The 20,697-nt window shown below is 38.5% G+C and overlaps 1 protein-coding gene across 4 annotated transcripts in view; it reads left to right on the plus strand.

The window, feature by feature from the left end:
- Positions 1-15,549, plus strand: part of FER (FER tyrosine kinase) — a 483,097-nt gene extending 467,548 nt beyond the window's left edge. For all 4 annotated transcript variants that reach the window (XM_059175617.1, XM_059175616.1, XM_059175619.1 and 1 more), the window contains 2 exons: positions 5,102-5,224; positions 6,332-15,549. In XM_059175617.1, the coding sequence (XP_059031600.1) occupies positions 5,102-5,224; positions 6,332-6,477 (269 nt within the window). In that variant the 3' untranslated portion in view covers positions 6,478-15,549. The remainder of the gene's footprint in view (positions 1-5,101; positions 5,225-6,331) is intronic.
- The last annotated feature ends 5,148 nt before the right edge of the window (positions 15,550-20,697 follow it).

The raw sequence follows: 20,697 nt of genomic DNA on the forward strand, positions 1-20,697 counted from the left end.
TTGAATTGGTCATCAAAAAACTCCCAAAAAACAAAAGTCCAGAACCAGATGGATTCATGGGTGAATTTACTAAACATTTAAAGAAGACTTAATACTTATCCTCCACAAACTACATGAAATAGAAGAGAGAAAGCTTCCAAATACATCCTCTAAGGCCAGCCTTACCTTCATACCAAAACCATACCAAGGCAGTACAAAAAAAGAGAACTACAGGCCAATATCCCTGATGAACTACAGGCCATCATCCCTGATGAGGGGTTTTGAGGCAAAAACCCTCAACAAAATATTAGCAAACCACATTCAGCATTACATTAAAAGGATCATCCACCACCATCAAGCAGGATTTATTAAGTGCAAGGATGGTTCAGTATTCACAAATCAATCAAAGTGATACACCACAATAACAAAACAAAGGGTAAGAATCATATGATCATTTCAGTTAGATGCACAGAATGCATCTGACCAAATTCAACATCCATTTGTGATAAAAATTCTTAGTAAGGTGGGTTTAGAGGGAACATATCTCAACATAGTAAATGCCCTATATGAAAAACCACAGCTCACATCATATTCAATGGTGAAAAACAAGATCTTTTCCTCTAAGATAAAGAATAAGACAAGGATGTCCATTTTCACCACTTTTAATCCAACATAGTACTAGAAGTCGTAGCCATAGCAATGAGACAAAAGGGTGTCCAAGTTGGTAAGGAAGAAGTAAAACTATCATTATTTACAGATGACAGGTTACTATAAAAAGAAAACCCAACAGCCTGTACCAAAAACCATTAGAATAAATAAATTTAGTAAAGTTGCAGGATATAAATTAACATATAGAAAAATGTTGCATTTCTATACACTAACAACTAGCAGAAAGCAAAATTAAGAAAACAATTCCAATTATAGCTGCACTAAAAGAATAAAATACCTAGAAATAAACTTAACCAAGAAGGTGAAAGACCTGTATTCTGGAAACTGTAAAATGTTGATGGAAGAAATTGAAGAGGACAAAAGCAAATGGAAAGACATACCATGCTCATGGATTAGAAGTAGCAATATTGTTAAAATGTCTATACTACCAAAAGCAACCTACAGATTCAATGCAATCCCTATCAAAATACCAATAGTATTTCTCAAAGAACTAGAACAAATAATCTTAAATTTGTATGGAACCAATATTGAGAAAGAAGCACAAATCTAGAGGTATCACAATCCCAAGCTACCAGATGTACTACAAAGCTGTAGTAATTATAACAGTATGATATTGGCATTAAAATAGACACATAGATCAATGGAACAGAAGAGAATCCAGAAATAAACTCGTGCATATGTGGTTACTTAATCTATGACAAAAGAGACAAGAATATACGTTGAGGAGAAAATCTTTTTAATAAATGGTGCTGGGATGGACCTCCTGGCTGGCTCAGTCATAAAACTGTGTGACTCTTGATCTAGGGATCATGAGTTTGATACCCACTTTGTATAGAGAGATTACTTAAATAAATATCTTTTTAAGTAATAAATAAATAATAAATAAATAAATATTTAATAATAATAAATAAATAATAAGTGCTGGAAAAACTAGACAGCTGCATCCAAAAGAATGAAACTGGACTACTTTCTTACACCATACACAAAAATAAACTCAAAATGAAGACCTAAATGTGAGACCTGAAACCATAAAACTCTTGCAAGAAAACATAGGCAGTAGTATTTTTGATATAGCCTTAGCAGCATTTCTCTAGGTATATCTCCTCAGGCAAAGGAAACAAAAGCAAAAATGAACTATTAGGACTACACCAAAATAAAAAGCTTCTGCACAGCAAAGGAAACCATCAACAAAAAAATAAAAAGGTAGCCTACTGAATGGGAGAAGATATTTGCAAATAAGATATCTGATGAGGCGTTAATATCAAAGTATATAAAGAAATTACACAACTCAACACCAAAAAAACACACAAATAGTAATATTAAATAATGGGCAGAGGACCTGAACAGACATTTTTTTTTTCCAAAGAAAACATACAGGTGGCCAACAGACATGAAAAGTTGCTTAATATCACTAGTCATCAAGGAAATGCAAATCAAAACCACAATGAAATATCACCTTATACCTCTAATAATGGCTTGAATCAAAAATAAATAACAAGTATTGGCAAGAATGTGGAGAAAAAGGAGCGCTTCACACTGTTGGTAGGAATGTAAATTAGTATAGCCATTGTAGTAAACAATTTAGAGGTTCCTCAAGAAAAAAATAAAAATATGATCCTATAATCTTACTACTCTTTTATCAAAAGAAAATGAAGACGTTTATTCAGAAAGATATATGCACTCCTGTTTATTGCACCCTTATTTAAAATAGCCAACATATAGAAGCAACCTACATGTCCATCGAGAGATGGATGAATGAAAAAGATATGGTGTGTGTTATACAATAGACCATTACTCAACTATAAAAAAGGATGAAAATTTGCCATTTATGACAAAACAGATGGGTCTAGAATGAAATAAGTCAAAGACAAATTTCACTTACATACTTAATCTAAAAAACAAAACAAAAGCAGGAAAATATCCATAAACACAGAACAAATTGATGGTTAACAGAGGGGAGATGTTTGGGGGGAATAGGCAAAATGGATGAAAGGTAGTAGGAGGTACAGGCTTCCAGTTACAGAATAAGTCAAAGAGATGAAAGGTATAGCATAGGGAATATAGTCAATGGTACTGTAATACCAGTGTATAAAAAAAACTAAAATAAGATCACCTTGCACCTGTTACAATGACTATAATCAAAAAGATCACAAATAACATGTTTGTTAGGATGTGAAAAAAGAGAATCTTTGTGCGCTGCTGGTGGAAGTATTTATAGTGCAGCCACTATGGAAAACTGTATGATGATTCCCCCCAAAAATAAAAATAGAACTACCATATGATATAGTATTTCCACTTCTGGGTATTTATTTTAAGAAAAGGAAAACACTAACTTGAAGAGATATGTGCACCCCCATGTTCATTGCAGCATTATTTATGGTAGCTAGGACATGGAAACAAGTGCCCACTGACAGATAAAAGGATAAAGTAGGTGTGGTATACATATACAATGGAATATTATTCAGCCATAAAAATAGTATCTTGCCATTTGTGACAATATGGATGAACCTCAGGCTCATTATGCTACAGGAAATAAGTCAGAGAAAGATAAATACAATATGATTATACTTCCATGTAAAATCTTCAAATAAAAGAAAGAAAGAAACAAACAAACAAACCAAGGTCATGGATACAGGGAGCAGATTGGTGGTTGCCAGAGGTAGGAGATGTTAATATGGGTGAAGTGGGGCAAAAGGCACAAACTTCCTGTTGTGAAATTAATAAATCATGGGAATATAAAACAGCATTGTGACTATAATTAATACTACTGTATTGCATATGTTGAAGTGGCTAAGACAGTGAGTCTTTAAAGTTTTCCTCACAAGAAAAAAATTTTTGCAACTAAGTACGGTGATGGATGTCAGTCCTACTGTATTGATCATTTTGCAATACATACAAATACTGAATCGTTATGCTGTACACCTGAAACTGATATAATATGTATCAATTATACCTCATTAAAATAAGCAGAGAAATTAACATTTTTTAAATTAAATTATCCAGCAAAACCAGGTTTAAGGTCAAGGTTATAGAATTCGGTTATTAACTTTCACTTTTGGGAGTGTGATCTTGGTTTATATGCAACATGCCTTTTTCTTGATCTCTACCCTGATATATCATCTTACAAAAATAAAGTATTTGGCTCTGTACACCTTTCTTCAAGAATTAATCGTAACTTATAGTCATTGAATGACTTCCATGCAAAGTATTAAATTATTGGATGGCAAACATGAAAAGGGTTGATATGCAGACAAGAAAACTAATCTCACCACCAAACAGCATAGTGAATTTCCGTAATTACTGTCTAGTAAGAAGCAAGCTAATTCACACAGCTGGAGGGAATAATCAGCAACTACACTCTAGACTCTGACGTCACAGAAGTTATCAAAGCGCAGGCACACTATCATTCTCATTTTACTTTGTTCAAGAGAGAGAAAAAGCCATCTTACTTTAAAGTAACAAGATGTTTTTACCCGAGGGGTGTTTATAATCCTACAGTGGCAGAGTTGAGGTGGGTAGCTTACAATGGGGATAGAAATGAAATCATTTAAGAACCGTTTTACACCACTACAAATGGGGTTTAGTTATGATAGTGTATGCTCTATATAAAAAATTAAAATATGTTATGAACGTCTTTAAATTCTTTGGGTCTTAGAGGATAGAAAGGATTTTTCCATTTCCCCCCTTGATTTCATATCCACCTCCAGAAGGTATCTTGTGTTTTTATGTCTGTGCTTCTCTCAAAAACTACCAAAAAAAAAAAATCCAAAGAACTTAGCTCATGTAGATGTAGCTCAGTAAAACAGGTGCACCAAAATAGCTGGACAAAACAAGGCACCATGTAATTTAAAGAAGTTGTTCTTATCAGTCAGCTATGTTAATTCTACCGTATTCAAAATATATGCAGAAAAAAGTATATTTTCTATAAATGAAAGAGTGGAGAAAAATGAGACCTTTAAGGATGTAAGAATATCTGTAAACAGTGACAAGTAAAAAATTGAAGTCAAGAAACTTTCATTATTGCTTTAAGTTTGTTTGTAATTTTAACAGAAATAAAATGATGGAGGCAGAACACAAAATTGCAGAAATCCAACTTATTTAATCTCCTAGGCATTGATGTGTACAAATTTGTATCTTTTTTTTAATAGAAACCATCCATCTCATTTAGATACTACAGGGAAAGTAAACTTGCATGCTGGCTGAATATTTGTCTTTTTGGTGGGGGAAAAGTCATTTGAAAATTGCTTTTGTTAAACCAGCAGCCTGATGACTATTCATTTAATTGGTAATATTACTAGTCCTGGAAAGTAAAACTAGTGAAGAAATAAGATCACTAGTTATTGCATTCCACTGGTAAATTTAAATATGCTGACATGTAACTGACAAAGGCATGTTTAACCAGAAATGGTCCCCTACTTACACACTTACCTGTTATGGTTTTGTTTCCCTCCAGGGAGATACAGTTCTGAGAGTGATGTGTGGAGCTTCGGCATCCTCCTCTGGGAGACATTCAGCTTGGGGGTCTGTCCATACCCTGGAATGACAAATCAACAAGCACGGGAGCAAGTAGAAAGAGGTGAGCCAAAAACGGGGGTAGCAGTGTTCGCATCCAGCTCCCAGGGACAGTGCTAGTGCCATGTCTGTGGAGGTCCTAGCGGGAGGAGGGGACATACCACTTTTGTGCTTTTGCCACCCTTGGACGGTGTGGCTCTTCTGTGACAAAACCAACGACAGCAAAAGAAACTTTTAAAGACTCCAAGAGTTTAAAAACAGAGCTATAGGCTTTCCTTGCATTCCCCCTGCCTGGCATGACATCTGCAAGGTTGTGCCATGCACTATCTTCAAGCCAAAGGGAGTAGCGTTCCTCCAACTCCTAATTTTTTATTCTATGCCAGATGAACACCACTAATAGTATTGTTAATCGAAATGTAGTTGGACTTCAGAGAGATGTTTTTGAAAATTGTCTAACATTTCTGAAGAAACCATAAGCTGTTCCCAGATCAGAAACAGGAACAGGTTGGTGCTGGGGGCCAGCTGGTGTGCTCTAGTGTGGTCTAGAGCTCTCACCAGAGAGAATGCTTCTGACCCAGTAATGCCCTCGTGGGAGGCCCCTCTCCAGGAGGCTGGCTGTTGAACCGGGTGCAGGAGGAAGACTCGCAGCCGCACAGGCACGTCTGTGCCACCCAGCACACCACCAGACAGCTCTGAATTCACAATTCTTCTTGGACTGTCAGGGAATAGAGCTCCTACTCGTTTTTATGTCACTTTTAGCATTTGTAAAATCCTTATCTTCTCTTCATCTTCAAAAACCTGGGTTGTATTGATGATGAAAAAAAAAATCTCTGCCCACAGCATCTATAAAGCAAATTCTAAAAGCAAAAGTAAATACTTAGAACAACTGAAATATGCATGTGTATGTGATTTATCTTACCTCAGACTCTGTGACAAATAAACAAATGGAAAATAAGCTATTGAAGCTAGAAGGTAATTTGATGCCTCTGTAATACTGAATTCTACATCACTTGCAGAAACCAGAAGTCAGTTTGTCCTGAAATGGGTTTTGGGGGGTTTCTATTATACCTGCAACATAAGGTACTAAGATTACACACTGCGTACTGCCCTGTGTGACTGTTCCTATCTTCTCTCCATTCTAAACTCTGTTCTGTTCCTCTTGGGTCTTCAGGATACCGAATGTCAGCCCCTCAGCACTGCCCAGAGGACATTTTCAAAATTATGACGAAGTGCTGGGATTATAAACCTGAAAACCGCCCCAAGTTCAGTGAACTTCAGAAAGAACTCACTGTCATCAAGAGGAAAATCACACAATGACGGAACAGTGCAAACAGCTTCTGGGACCTGGTCCTCCAACAGAGTGACACTGTTCTCATTAACAATGAGTTTATACTGCATTACCTACAACAGTCTTCTAAGGTGATTCTTGTTATTAACTGTTTTTTTAAGTATGTGCCACTGACAGAAAAAAAAGGCAAAGGCCAATGTATTCCAGAAACAGACACTCTTACCAAGGGCTTTATTAGCTCACCACAGCAATCCTGCCATTTTAGGCCATTGTAAATAGAAAAGCACAGCCCCTCAGTGGGAGGGATGATCAGATCTTTTACATACCAGGACCACTGATGTTTCTCAAAGGTTTTCTACTTCAGGCACAGTTCCCAGGCTGCTCTCCTGTGCCTCAGACTGACTCCATGGGTGCTAGAGCAGCACTGGTAATGCCATTGTCTGCAAGACACATTCCAACCAAAAGTGACTTTTTGCTCTGCCAAGGCAAGATTCTGTTTGTCAACATCATTTTCTATTGGGAGCTAGTTGGACCACTTAGGGTCTTTCTCTTCTTTCTTGCCAGAAAGAAGTGCAGTGTGAGAAGCATCACACTCCTCTATTATTAGGAAGCTAATTGTTTCCCTGCTCCTTGGTCTGGGTGTCGGACAGTGACGCATGGAATGTCCTCAAGAGCATGCTCTTAGGGTTGCAACAGCAAACATCTTAAAAAGATGTTTTTGAGAGCTGTGTGTGTGGGAGACAGGTCTGGAGAAAGGAACAGCTAGAGAAAGAGAAGGAGAATATAAAATCTGCCTTCTTTTCAGAGTTTTTACATACTCACACACCTTTTATTTTATGGTCTGAAATCACAGGAAAAGTTCTAAGAAATGTTTTCAGAAGTTCATACTTAAAGCCTAATGGCAGCAAAAAAAAAAAAAAAAAAAAATTTAGTGAAACTATAAAGCACACGTCCACAGAAATAACAGCCTACTTTGGGTTAAGTTACTTTCACCTCAGAGGAGGCATCCTGGTATTTAATTCCCTTTATTTGTGTCCGTTTCCAGAGCCAAAGGAATTTCATGATTCTAGTTCGTAAACACACGGATGTACGTACACACATGCACATGTGCCTGCATACACACACACACACATACACACACACCATTAAGCAGTAGTAAATGGTAAAGAAGTTAAGTGAACGTTATTGAAGAAGATAGAGGGGCATCCCTCCTGTTTCCACTTTCCCCCTTCATTTACCCTTACACTGCTGCCAGGAACGTATCCTTGTCTTAGGATAACCTTATCTTATCCGACCCGTATGCGAGCACCGTTCTGGAGACACATCATGTGAATAAGATGGAACACAGAGTTAAGAGGAGGAGTCTGTTGAGCTGCATGTTAGTTGCATCCAGGGAACTTACCCCGTGTTCTGTATATAGTTGCCTCTCAGGATAAATATGTGTGTAGGAGATGGTCACACTCAGGGGTAAATGTGGCTTGGGAGCTTTTACTAAGTGCTCGGGCCTCTGTTCAGATAAATAGCACCTTAGTGATCATTTGGTTATATCCATTGGAAGAGCTTATGGGATAGAAAATTCCTCCTTTCCTCTCCAGCTGTTGTTCGCTGCTTAGGAATACCATCGCACAGAACTCACACCCAGTACTTTGAAGAGTATAAAGGATAATACTGAAGAGAACAAAATAGCTTGAGTCTATCATTTCAACTTCCTTGCAAATTTTGTACACATTTGATAATTACTACATCCAGATCAAAATGAAAGCCAAGTAAACTTGCCCTCAAAATATATTACAATATACAAAGCAACTTTTTAAAAAAATCAGCAATGTATTCCTTTCTGTCAAATACGGTAAAAAATTGAAACTTCTTTTGATGGCCTATATTGCGGTAAATCGAAGCCCGGATGCATTAAGTGCTTGCTGTGGTCTTCAGGCACTTGCCAGTCTTCAAAAGAAGAGTCAGGTGGGACATTTTTACCCTTTGTCCGTATTTCCAAATGAATCTCTTCATGATATTCTTTATTTAAAGAAAACAGACCCTCATCACTTACTAGCCTCAACGCTAAGCTCTCAGCAAGGAGAGGGAATGATGGTTTTGGCTTTAATTTTGTGAACAAGACCTGAAGCTTAATCTTTGCATTCTAGTGTAAAGAGTGAACATGGCATTGATATTTCCCTCATCCAGGCTGTTAGAATTTGCAATTCACATCATAACTCTGTGCTTAAATTAAAGAAGCTTTTCAAAACATCGTGACATCTGCAGCATTTAAATTCTATTTTATTCTTTGGCCCAAAGCAGGCAGTGGTATAGTTCAGGATTAATCACTCATTGGGAGTCTTTCAGGATAAGTTGTATGGAATATTAAATTTAATATAGGCGCATGCATTAAGAAAAACTTATGCAAACCATTTTTTTACTGTTAATTTTGTTGTGCTTAGAGCATAATTTATTCATCCCTTCTGTCACTGATAATTATTGGAATTATGTACTTTAAGAGGCTAATCCATACCCAGAAAGCACACATACAAATACCGTTCTGAATCTGCAAGTTGATGTAGGGAAAGAAGGCTTCAGAAATGCACAAAGCCTCATAACTTGTTTAGTAAGAAAACAGAAACCAAAATTGCCACTAGACTGAATGTAATTAAGCCAGGTCACAAATCTGTGTTGTTAATGGATTTTCCAAGAGTTCCATCTATCACTCCTATGCAGTTCCTGTCATAATTCCTTAAATTTATGAGTACAGAGTAGGGGTGGGGGTGGTAATAAGCCCAGAAGCCTGACTTACCTGCATTTTTTTATCGTGAATCACCAGCAAACCTTTATGACAAATATTTAGGTAGTTCATCATTTTTCAAGAAATCTTTTAATGTTAAATTAACATTTATTGCCAATATTTGAAACCTAAAATTAATTTCATATTCCATGCAATCTAAGGCTACTTCTCAAAGCCAATATATTCTTTCTCTTCTAGAAAAATAATAATAAAGGATTAATAAGTTTTATTTAGACTTTTAAAACCAGAGGCCTTATTTCAGCCCATCTCACCACTGAGTCCCCAGTGAAAGGTCTCATGTAATCCTTTCCCTCTCATCTCCCAAATTTAATATAGGCAATAAAGTTCTTCATCCATAATTCACCATTTTATCACAAATACAATATTATTGAAACATCTTACTAGCAGATCAGTATAGACCATGAGCCTAATTGTATTAGCCATTGTTCAGTACACATTCCACAACTGTTTTTCATTTGAAGGTTATTTTTAAAAGAAAAGCTTATGTTTACTCATTGAAATAGGTTTAATTTCCTTTAAGCCATAGTATGGCTTTCTTGTCTATGTTGTATTTTGGTTTTGCCATATAGTTTTTTATAGTTTGGCTAATACCACTAAAATAACTCTACAAGATTGTGTCAAGAAGAAAGTGTTTTAGTTATCACATATGCCCCACACTGAGAACCTCGTTAGTGGGATAAACCTAACACTTACAATGCAAAAATCAGCGACAGCACATTGCTGTCGTTCAGTTGTCTCAGGCATTTATTCCGCTTTCAGGGGCTTGCTTGTGATTAGGAGATGTTCTCAGACTGTACCTGACAACCAAAGGGAGGAAACCCTGTGGACACTGTTTTGTGGCCAGGGGTATTCCGAAGTGAGACTGATAGACTCTGCAAGGAGGCTCTCTGTCTCAGCACTCTGCTTTTTACACGTACTCCCTTGATCACACCACTGACACTTTAGAAGTTTCTTAGCAACAGAACTGATTGTCCATAAGCACTCTTCTGAGTCATGTAAAGACCGACTTTTGTATTCAGGTCAGAGCCTTCACACAAAACAGAGAATAACACAAAATAGGGCAACCATGGGGCGGGCACTGAAAAAGACACATCTTCTTTATGTATTAATATGTTAATTAAATGGAAACAAAGATTTTATATGAAAATGAGTTTATATTACATTCCCATTATACCATTAAGTTAGCATGAAGTTTACCATTAAAATAAAGTTACCCCTTTTATTACTAACTCTGATTTGCTTATGCATACCAGAAATTTTTTATTAAATATTTTAATTTTATTTATTTTTCTCTGTTTTGGTTAGTTTCACATCAAGTCTGAATACAGTATTACTTGGGAGAATCCAGAATTGCATATTCATTTCTACAAAAGAAAATACTCATGTACAAGATTACCTACTTGAAGGAGATACTGATAGTCTTAGAGTCCCATAAAATTCTCCTTTAAAGAATAATGCTATAATGCAGAAGTTGTATAAACTACATATCTTGGTCATAATTCAATTTAAGGAAATATTTCTTACCCCTTGAAAACCAGCCTACCGCCTCATACTGATTCAAAGATTAAGTTCTGAATTGTTGAGTATAGACATCAAGACTCACTTAGCTCACTAATAAGGACGGAGAGTCTTAGGTGGTGGAAGGATCCCGCTGAACTAAATTCCAGTCACTTTAAACTGCACGGAAGTAATGAGCATAGACTTTAGTTTGTCTGTTAATAAGGAGCTGAGGTGGGCATCTGCAAAGGCAAGAGAGCAAAGAACCCGTTCTTCTAAGACACAATGGTGCAGCCGCTGCAGAGAGTGTGGAATGATTCAAGTGGAACAGACACTTGGATAATGTCCCTAGAAAGCCGGAGGAGACCAGTGCCTCCAGGCAGATCCTTCCCTACAGATAATTAAAAAGATACAGAGCCAAAGAAGCAAAAGAGGTCACCCGCCAGTATGTGGGCCTTAGTGGGAGCAAACCAAATCCCTCTCCCTTGCATTGGGAGCAGTTTTCTATGCCTGGCTCTGGGCACCCCGTGCTGCTGGACCATTGTCTTGCTGACTAGGATCTGGATCTATCAACTAAGGTCCCTCATTATTCATTCTTTGTTACAAATTTCTAGTTGCGATAGGGCGTAGTCGCCTCAATGAGAGCACTCGGATCAGCCCTGTTTCCCCTCCTGACTAACGTCCACTAACTGGCTCCTGGGGTCATGCGCAGAGGGACCTTCCTGGGGTGAGCTCTACTCTGGGGAAACGGAATTCAGCAGGGAAGGAGGAAAATGAACAATGAACCAACTGAACAGTGTTTCTTGTCTTTGTCCAGTCATGTTTGAGGGGAAAGAATTGTAGAAAAGTCCCCAAAGCCAGTGGTGGTGCAGCACAGCTGAGCTGAGATGCAGAAGGCAGACCCAGAGGCTCGGAAAAACCAAGACTGAAGGGGTGGGGGGCCAGGGCAGTGACAGAGTCCCCACGCAAAGCTGCCCCAGGGCTAACCTTCAAAGAAATGCAGCAGCAGTGAGAGAATGCCTGTCCTCAAAAGGGGGTTTTGAGGAGCTTCCTGCTGTATGTTATTAAACATTACATTCCTCTCAAGCCTCTACAACATTTCTTAAAGGACACTGAATTGGATATTGATTTGATTTTCTTTTATGCCCCTGATAATCTCAGGAGGTAGCCACTGCGCAATGAAAAATCACCCTGGCTGGGTTTTTCCATAAGGCCTGGCCTGCTCCCCACGCAGCCCACGAATGTGTAGGGTAGGTGCCCATGGAGGACGTTTGCAGGGAAAGCTCCTGCTTTTTATTTTATTAAAGGAATCTTGTAGTAGGTATATCTGCCTGCAGCATGAAGACAGATTTAGCCTCCCTCCTTGCCAGCAAACTTGTAAGAACCTTGAAACATGAATATTTATTTTATTCTAAGGAGATTCAAATTCTGAATTTCTAAACTCTCTTCCCACACATTCCCAGTGAGACCAGCAGATTCAAATATTCTACAAAGAAGTGTTCTAAGTGATAGTAAGGACCCTGGTAGCAGAATTTCATCATGTGTTTTCTCTCGTCTTTATTCACTCAGGAAGCTTTTCCTGAACATCTGCCACGTCAGGTACAGGGAACTGTGCTGGGTGCTACTTTTTTTGTTTTTGTTTCTTGTTTTTGGTTTTTTTTAACTTCTGGTTGGTATTTCCTTTTCTCATATGCAGCTACTAACAGGAAGGCCTTTATCATCAGCCTTAATTGGATAACATCGCAATGGCCTTAGACCAGAGAGTTTCTCCTCAGGTGCTCAGGATGCCCTGCCTTGTAGGGAACTCCCAGGCATCCATTTACTGAAGCCAACTGCACGGCCACTCTGGGAGCAGCCCCATGGTACATGCAGCTTAGAATATAGCTTCCTTGTCGTCCTTGTGCTGGAGACAGGACAAGTGGGTAGAAGCCTTAGTGGAGTGACACTATCAATAGAGGCTCTTGGGAGATTTTTCCTAGGACACAAAGACCACTCTGAGCAGGCATGTCCCAGGGAAGCACCCTACCTACATAGAAATGTCAGAACACTAGCAATGACTACTCTATCTTAAACCCCTGGACATATTCAATTTTACCATTCCTCTCTTCCATGCCAGTATTTTGTGTTGTTCCCTGCACATTCCCTATGCATAAACGTCTAAAATTATTTTAACTGTGCAATGCTAAAGACTTTCTCCGTAGATTCAGAAAAGAGGTTCACGGACATGAAGACAAGTTCAGAATAAGCCACCTACCTAGATATACAAACCCAAGAGCACCACTGTGTTAAAACCTCAGCTGTACTCTATACTTCCCCCAAAGCAGTACCCTTCCTAAAAAGCCAAATATCACATCTTTCTCCCATTTGCTAAGAACATCTGTAATATCAGAATAAGCACATGGCAGATACTATCCAAAGCAGATTCTAAAGTGACATACTAAGAAACCAGACTTTGGTCATTGGACAATAGAAACACCACCTCACCCTTATGTGCTCAGTTAAAACATCCTTGCAAAAACTACAACCATCTAGGCAATCCATCTGGTCACAGGAGGGAATACCTTATTTTGAAAGTATAGGACAGATATTAGTGGAAAAGGTCAAAGCTCTGAGCAACACAGGGTAAATGTAAGATGGCCATAAAAAAAAAAAAAATCCCAATTCCCACACCAAAGCAGCAAAAATTTGAGTAACGAAAATGAAGTATAGGAGTCCAAATTCTTATTAATATTTTCTTCATCTAGCTCTTGTCAAATTATACAACCTAGGGGTCTTTTGAGTTGCCTGAACAATCTTTATGAAGTTTAAACCTACCCACCTACCTCCAAACAGAGGCTCAAATTTCTAAGTTGCCCTGCCTGGATTCAAAACTTCGGTGTCTGAGAGAGTGAGATCTGGAATCTGTTTTTCCTGAGATCAGGCAAATGACCATCCTTGTAGTCTTGGCCAGCTCGCCAATCCATGCCTTTGTTCTTCTTTAAACACAGAAGGGGGAAAAATTAAAAAGCAAAACACCCTATTCTGTAGGAATTTTCCTTTCACAGATAACTTGACTAGGTAGAAATAAACTTGCCTGCCTGCTCTTAAGAAATGCCAGACTGCTGGAAGGAAATGCACAGGGCAGGGTGCCCAGAACTGTTCTTAATAGGACTGAATGTTTTCTCCTAACCCAAAGTACAGCTCACTTCTTCTGGTTTGACTGTAGAGTGCTTTGAAGGCCCATCTCCTGGCAGTCTGAATTGTTTTTGCTTCAAGCAAAAGACCATGTCCCATAGAAGGGAATTTATTCACTATAATTCTTCCTCAGGTGCTAGGCCTTTCTTGCAAATGTACAGAAAATATGCACGTTTTAATAAGATTTATTATTTTGGCTTTAGAGTCAGAGAGATACATTCCACAAAGTTCACCTGGTTCCCCACAGCAAGTGTATTTCATAACCCTACAATTCTAAGTCCAACCCCAGGTATAGACTCTGAGCATCAAATCATAATCATAGATAAAGGGGAGTTGGTAGGGAAGGGTCTTGGTTGGGAAGGGTCTTAGTTATTCCCAATTTGTGACCAAAGTGGCCAAAGATAGGAAACTCTTTCGCTTGATGAACACTTCACTGCACCATATGAAATGTCAGTTCCCCAGGATCATTCTGTGACCCAGTCTGACTCTCAGAGCATGCCAGGAGTGCACACTTCATGACCAGTTTGAGCATTTTCCTTCAGAGAGTACAGAGCTTTCTCACTGCAACAGCTTTGTTAGTCAGACATCTTCAGATTTCATATTTATGTTTAAATATATTAGAAGCAACACAAGTATAATGGGGGTGTGGGGGGGGGGTGAGCTCTGCCAACTTTTATGTTATGGCCTTCTCTGCTGTTCTTGGTGGGTTCTGGGGAGTACCCTGGAAGGATGGAATTCTCTGAAGTCATACCCAAACAAATCACATAGGGTTAGGAAAAGCCAGATAAATGCAGGAGAATAAAACCAAATTGTCCAGGTCCCAAGAACAGCCCTGACTTCTTCAGGAACCCAAGCAAACTAAAAGCAAAGATGAACTATACAAATAGTGCCCAGGCCATTTGACTGTGGGTAGCCCGCTGGATTAAGACACTGCCATTTTCCTAGCACGGGTCCACAGTGAGTGGTTGCAGAAATTCAATTTTCTGGGTTGCTTCCTCTTCCCTTTGATAGAAGATGATTTTGAGAAGATGGGGTACAAGTGGTGCCTGCTCCCAGCCTGCCAAGGTGTAGACCTTCCATCGATAAGCATCACTTTGAGCAAAACACTCCTGTGGTTTACCGTTTCCCTCTAGTGCCAACACTATCAGGTTAAAGCACCTTTAATCTTTTTTGTTGCTGTTTTAAAATAATTTATTTGTGAAATGAATAAAAGAAACACTGGAAATAGGGTGCTTCTTATTAAAAAAAAAAAAAAAATTCAAGTGTAGAGCATACCCACAAGGCCTTTGGTGAGTTTCTCTGGCTTTGTAAACAAGTCTGACAATGAATGACAGCTAACTATAGAAAACGGTTAGTTGTCTGTCTCTGACCATTTTTTAACTCTGGTCTGTATTTAACACTTATTTATTTGTTAGCTTTTACATCCAGAAGAAAATATACTTTCAACTCTAACATTGTATGATGTTTTTCAATTGTTTTCTGATTTTTTTAAACATGATTTCACCATTTTTGTAAACTTAGATCATTTTCGAATAGCCTTTTTCTTTTCCGATAGACCAATTACCATGCATAGGTCTGCAGAACCTTTCTTTTTACTGTATTCTTATAATAAATGTAAAGTATTTGTAGCAAACTGTGCCATGTCTTGTTTAATGTTTCCATCATGTTTATATTTCACTTCCTTTCCCATATAAATACGTTCTAAGTAGAAGAAAAGGAAGGAGAGATTTCCATGGTAACTGGCCTCCTAGGGATGTAACTGTGCATAAAAAATTATTAGCTTTCAGTTTCTCTGTAATTAAGCTTATGAGTTCTGATGATAATGGGTGTGTGTTGCTTAGAGTCCAATCACTGCTCCCTCTATTTGGAAATCAAAACCGAAATGTAATTTAAGTCCCATTTCTCTGTGTGGACTGGCTTTTCGCCAGGTTTTTTTGTGTTGTTGTTTCATAACAGGATTTGTTTAGACATAACAAAAGGATTTCGGGGAGAAAGGTGGCTGAGAGGGATGTTTAGAAAGAGAAGCTGGCAGTGGCGGAAACACAGTAGTTGCAGGCGTGTGCCGTTGGCTGGCTGGTGCACAGGGCTGAGCTGGTCACCGAGCCAAGACGCTGGACTGCTGGTTTACCCTTTGGTCAACAAATCAATCGTCTTTCTAAAGCAGCATGCTGTTATTGATACAGGTTTGCCTGCATTAAACCAAGTCTTCTCCTCCTCCCTGATCTTGGATTAAAAGAGTCAACCACCCCTTCTCCAAATCACAGGGGTTTACGGTTGTGGGAGAGCACCAAGCTTCTGAGGACAGGAGAATCCAATCTATCCAGATCTTTTCCGCCTCCCTGCGTCTCTGCGTCTCTGCACTCTGACCAGAGCTTCGCGTCTGTGGGCCCCCGGTGAATTCCTGTTCAAGACAGTTCTTAATTGTCAGTCTGGGGCTGCTTCCTTGTCTCCAGCGAGTTTGATTTCTGACACAGCCCCCTTGACAACCTGTGCTTTTCCCGACTTCAATTAATTAAGACCAGCTGCATCCATCACCAAGGAAGGCTGGCCATCTGACTGAAATCCCATTCCCCAGCGGGGAATGAACGGCATCTCTTATATTCCCTGGGGTTCTCCTGTTACTTCAAGTTCCACATTTCACTGTCCATCCTCCGCCAGCTTACGATTTCTTCGGGCAGACAGTGATGATGGGGCTTATAAAAAAACATAAATGGAAGAGCTAGTTTCTATTAGAAGTGTCAATTAAAAGCTGAGTCCAAATGAGGTGCTCTTTTAAATTCTTTAAATCTGATACAGCTGGACTGACCAGCACACTGAGGCCAAACTCCTGTGAGTATGGCTGAAGAAGGCTATTTGTGCTGCTTCCAGCTGCTGTTGAAAGGCACCAAGCTGGGAGCTAGAAAACCCAGGTTCTGATCCCTGGTTGGACTCTCACTTGTGTGTAAACTTGAACAAGCCATTTCACTCTTCAAGCCGCAGCTCCCTCCCCTGTAAAATGAGGTTGGACTAAAGAATTACCTAGTATTCAACTTTTTCTTTTCTTCCCCCAATGCCCAGCTTTTTCTTCTTTTCTTCCCATCAGCCACTCCTTCTTCCTAAAAGCATTCTGATTTCCAACAGAGGAATTTCCTCTTCGGGGTTTGGTGTGATCTTGATGGGGTCCGCCCACTACAGAAGCCAAAGGATCCATATTTAGTCAATCAGATCCTTTCTCCCAGGACTGAGTCTTGAAGGATGGAAGGAGCAACTGGAGGGATTTCTCCCAGGAAAGTATTGTTAACCCCAGCTTCCTGGCCCTGCAGAGTACTCTTGGTTTCTCTGCATTCCTAAGTCTTATTCTCCAGCCTCCCATTGACCTTGGAGCTTTCCAATGTTCTTCTAGCTAATTCCCTTCTGCCCACATTACCCACATTATATCATTATATTATATATCATTATTATATTATTATTGTATCATTATTATCCGCATTATTATATCCCAGGTCTGTTGTATGGCCAAGGGTCCTAACTGACACAACCATCTCTAAGGTTAGGTCCCTTCCAACTTTGAGATTCTGTGATCTTCCCAGTCTTCTTAGAGTCATTTTGGAATCCCTGAACAACAGCACAATTTAGGATGGGTTCTGTTCCTTTGCTTCTTATGGTGTAGCTGTGAGAATTCAAGACCGATGAGAAAAGGGAAAACTCCCTCACAGTTGAGTCATGGAGTGGGCTACTGATTATCCAGACTAAGCCTTTTAATGTTTCCCCAGCTCTGGACCTAGGTAATTCAAAATTATAAATGTTTCTTTTGCAGGCTCCCTATGGTGACAGTAGCACCATAAGATAGCTCAATGATAAGGCCAATGGACTAGAACATTGTGAGAGGCTAATTGATCACAGTAATATAAATGCCAAGAATTAATAGAAAAATAAATGTCACAGGGAGTCAGGGAACTGACAACCTTAGAAGCTACTCTCTTCTGACCTCCACCTCCCAACTTTGAGTAGAGTTTGCCTTTATTCCATATACAGAAAGGTCTTTCCCTTTCCTGCAAAACACACATGAACACAGCCCAAATGTTTCCTTCTAGACCTGGATAAAAGCCAGTGAATAAGTTAAGCCTATTGGGTTTTCATCCCAAGCTAATTTTCCAAGAGCCCCCGAAGACATTCCTCTGCTTGCAAGTCTTTGTCTCCCTGCCAAATTCCAAGGAATTATTATGACATAGTATCATAGCACAGAGGGACTCTAAGGAACACACTTATGATGCCTTGCCTTATGAAAGGGAATGAGTAGAAAGTGGGAAAATTTGTTCACTGGTTGGTGTCCCATCAGGCTCACAGTCTTATGCACTAAGAGCAGGGAAGCCCCTGTCAAAGCCAGGCCCGAAACCCAGACACTGCACACTTCATCAGTCTTCCGTGCATTACCAGTCAGAGGTGGGAACACCTCATCTGTTATGGTTGAACTATTACTTTTCATCTCCATCAGATAAGGAGACCAGCAGCCATCTGCCACACCAGGTTAACTCCTATTTTTTTTTTTTTTTTTTTTTTTGGATCAAGCTAAATCCAGCCTCCTTCTACATAGCTCTGATGCATACAGAAACTTACAAATGGGAGACAGACTTACAATATCATTCCTCCTCCTTTTATTTCCTCCCATTTATTGTTTCCTCCCATTCTTTCTCCTCCTCTTCCTCCTTCATCTCCATGTTTGAAATGAGTCCTATATCCTATTGCCTCATTTTTTTTTACCCCAAAACAGATGACCCATGAATATAATCATTGATGTATTGTAAATGTGGATTTCTCAATACTATTTTGGGAAGGCCAGAAGTCATCTACAAGATTGAACATAAGGTAAAATAAATAAATAAACAAACAATTGAATTATAAATAATAAAACCAAATATCTGATATTAATTAGAGCAATTAGACAATAAATTTCACTGAATATCCTGACAACCAAAACAAACAAACAAAAATAAAAGGGAGTACTTTGTATTAGAAAATGAAAAGGGTTGAAAATTCATGAGTGAAGCATTCAAGTTAAATGTTTTTAAAAATGTTTTTAAAAATTCAAGAACTTTGTTTTCTAAGATTGAACATAAAAGTCATGGCAGCTGTTCTCAACTAGAAGCAATTCTGTCTTCCAGGAGATATTTAATAATGTTTGCAGACATTTGTGGTTGTTACAACTGGTAGGTGCTATGGGCCTCCAGCAGGTAGAGACCAGGTGGCTGCTATCTATCCTACAGTGCACGGGACACGCCCCAAATGTGAGAACCACCTTCCCCAAAATGTCAATAGTGCCATGTCGATAAACCTTGAGTTATATGGCTTATCTGAATTTCTATCCAGGAGCAGTGGAAGACTTCAACTGGACAAATTTTCAAAAAACAAAAAACAATGGAAGACCAAAAAAAAAAAAGGCCTTTTAATTTATTTTATTTCCCTAGGTTGAGATGCCTGACCTATTGCTTACATAGAAAAACAAAAACAAAAACAAAAAAAACCTAGAGGATCAACAAAGCCAAAATTTTGTTCTTTAAAACCATCCTCTGATTTACCACGAAAAAAAGAATAAATATCTAGGGGTTAAAAAGTAGATGTAAATAACCATTAAAACAGAAGAGACTATAAAGAAAGTAAGTTAATACTATGAATTTTTTGCTAATAAATTTGAAGACAAAATTGACAAATACCCAGAAAAAAATATAACCTGCCAAAAAATCTAGTTCAAGAAGAAATATTCAGAATAGTTCAATAATAAAGAAATTAGTAGTTTAAAATATTCCCACAACATTTAACCCTGTGAATGAGGAGTTATTTCATGCAGAAACTTGTACACAAACATTCATAGAAGCTTATTTTTCAATACTGAAATGAAGCTAGAGGAATTTACTACCAATACCCTTTAACATGGTTCAAACCACTATAAGGCTATTCAGGGATAAAATTCCCAGGCTTAGGAGAAAGATGTTAGAAGTATATTAGCAAGATACACCATTATCTTTAAAACAATTTTCTTTAAACCTTCAAGATCCATAGAAGCATTCAAAATAAATTTTAACCGTGTGCAGTTAATTTGATAGCCTTGTTTCTAAATAGCCAAATACTGGGAACTACCCAAATGTTCTTCAATTAGTCAACTCTTAAGGAAACTATGGTGTATCCATACCATGAAGCACTTCTCATCATTAAAAAGTGAACTATTGATAAACACAACTTGAATGAACCTCAAGAAAATCATACCAAGTAAAAAGCCAATCTCAAAAGGGCACATACTACATGATTTCATTTGTGCAACATTCAGTAAGTAACATAATAGAGATGGAGAACAGATTCGTGATGCCAGAGGTAGGGGAAGAGAGAAAGGATCGGTGTGGCTATTAAGGAGTTGCAGAAGGGATTCTTGTGGGGATGGGATTTTTCACTATCGTAATTTGCAGTGGCAGTTACACAACCCTCACTCATGATAAAACTGCAGAGAACTACACAAACACAAACACAGGAATGAGTGCTTAGATAACTTGGTGGAATCTGAATAAACCCTATATAGCTTGTACCAACGTCAGTATCTTGTGGGAAGCTAGGGGAAACATGCACAGGATTTCCCTACACATTTCTGTGAAACCTCTTCTAAATCTATCATTATTCCAAGGTAAAAAGTTTAAAAAATGAATATATAAGAAAACAACTTCATAAAGACAATACCAGGCCTAGAGGTACAAATTTTAGATGTGATCCGACAAGCTTTCAAGAAACGGATAATTTCCTCTTACAAATTCTTCCA

Source organism: Mustela lutreola, chromosome 5 (assembly GCF_030435805.1).
Source record: "Mustela lutreola isolate mMusLut2 chromosome 5, mMusLut2.pri, whole genome shotgun sequence".
NCBI classification, from domain to species: Eukaryota; Metazoa; Chordata; class Mammalia; order Carnivora; family Mustelidae; genus Mustela; species Mustela lutreola.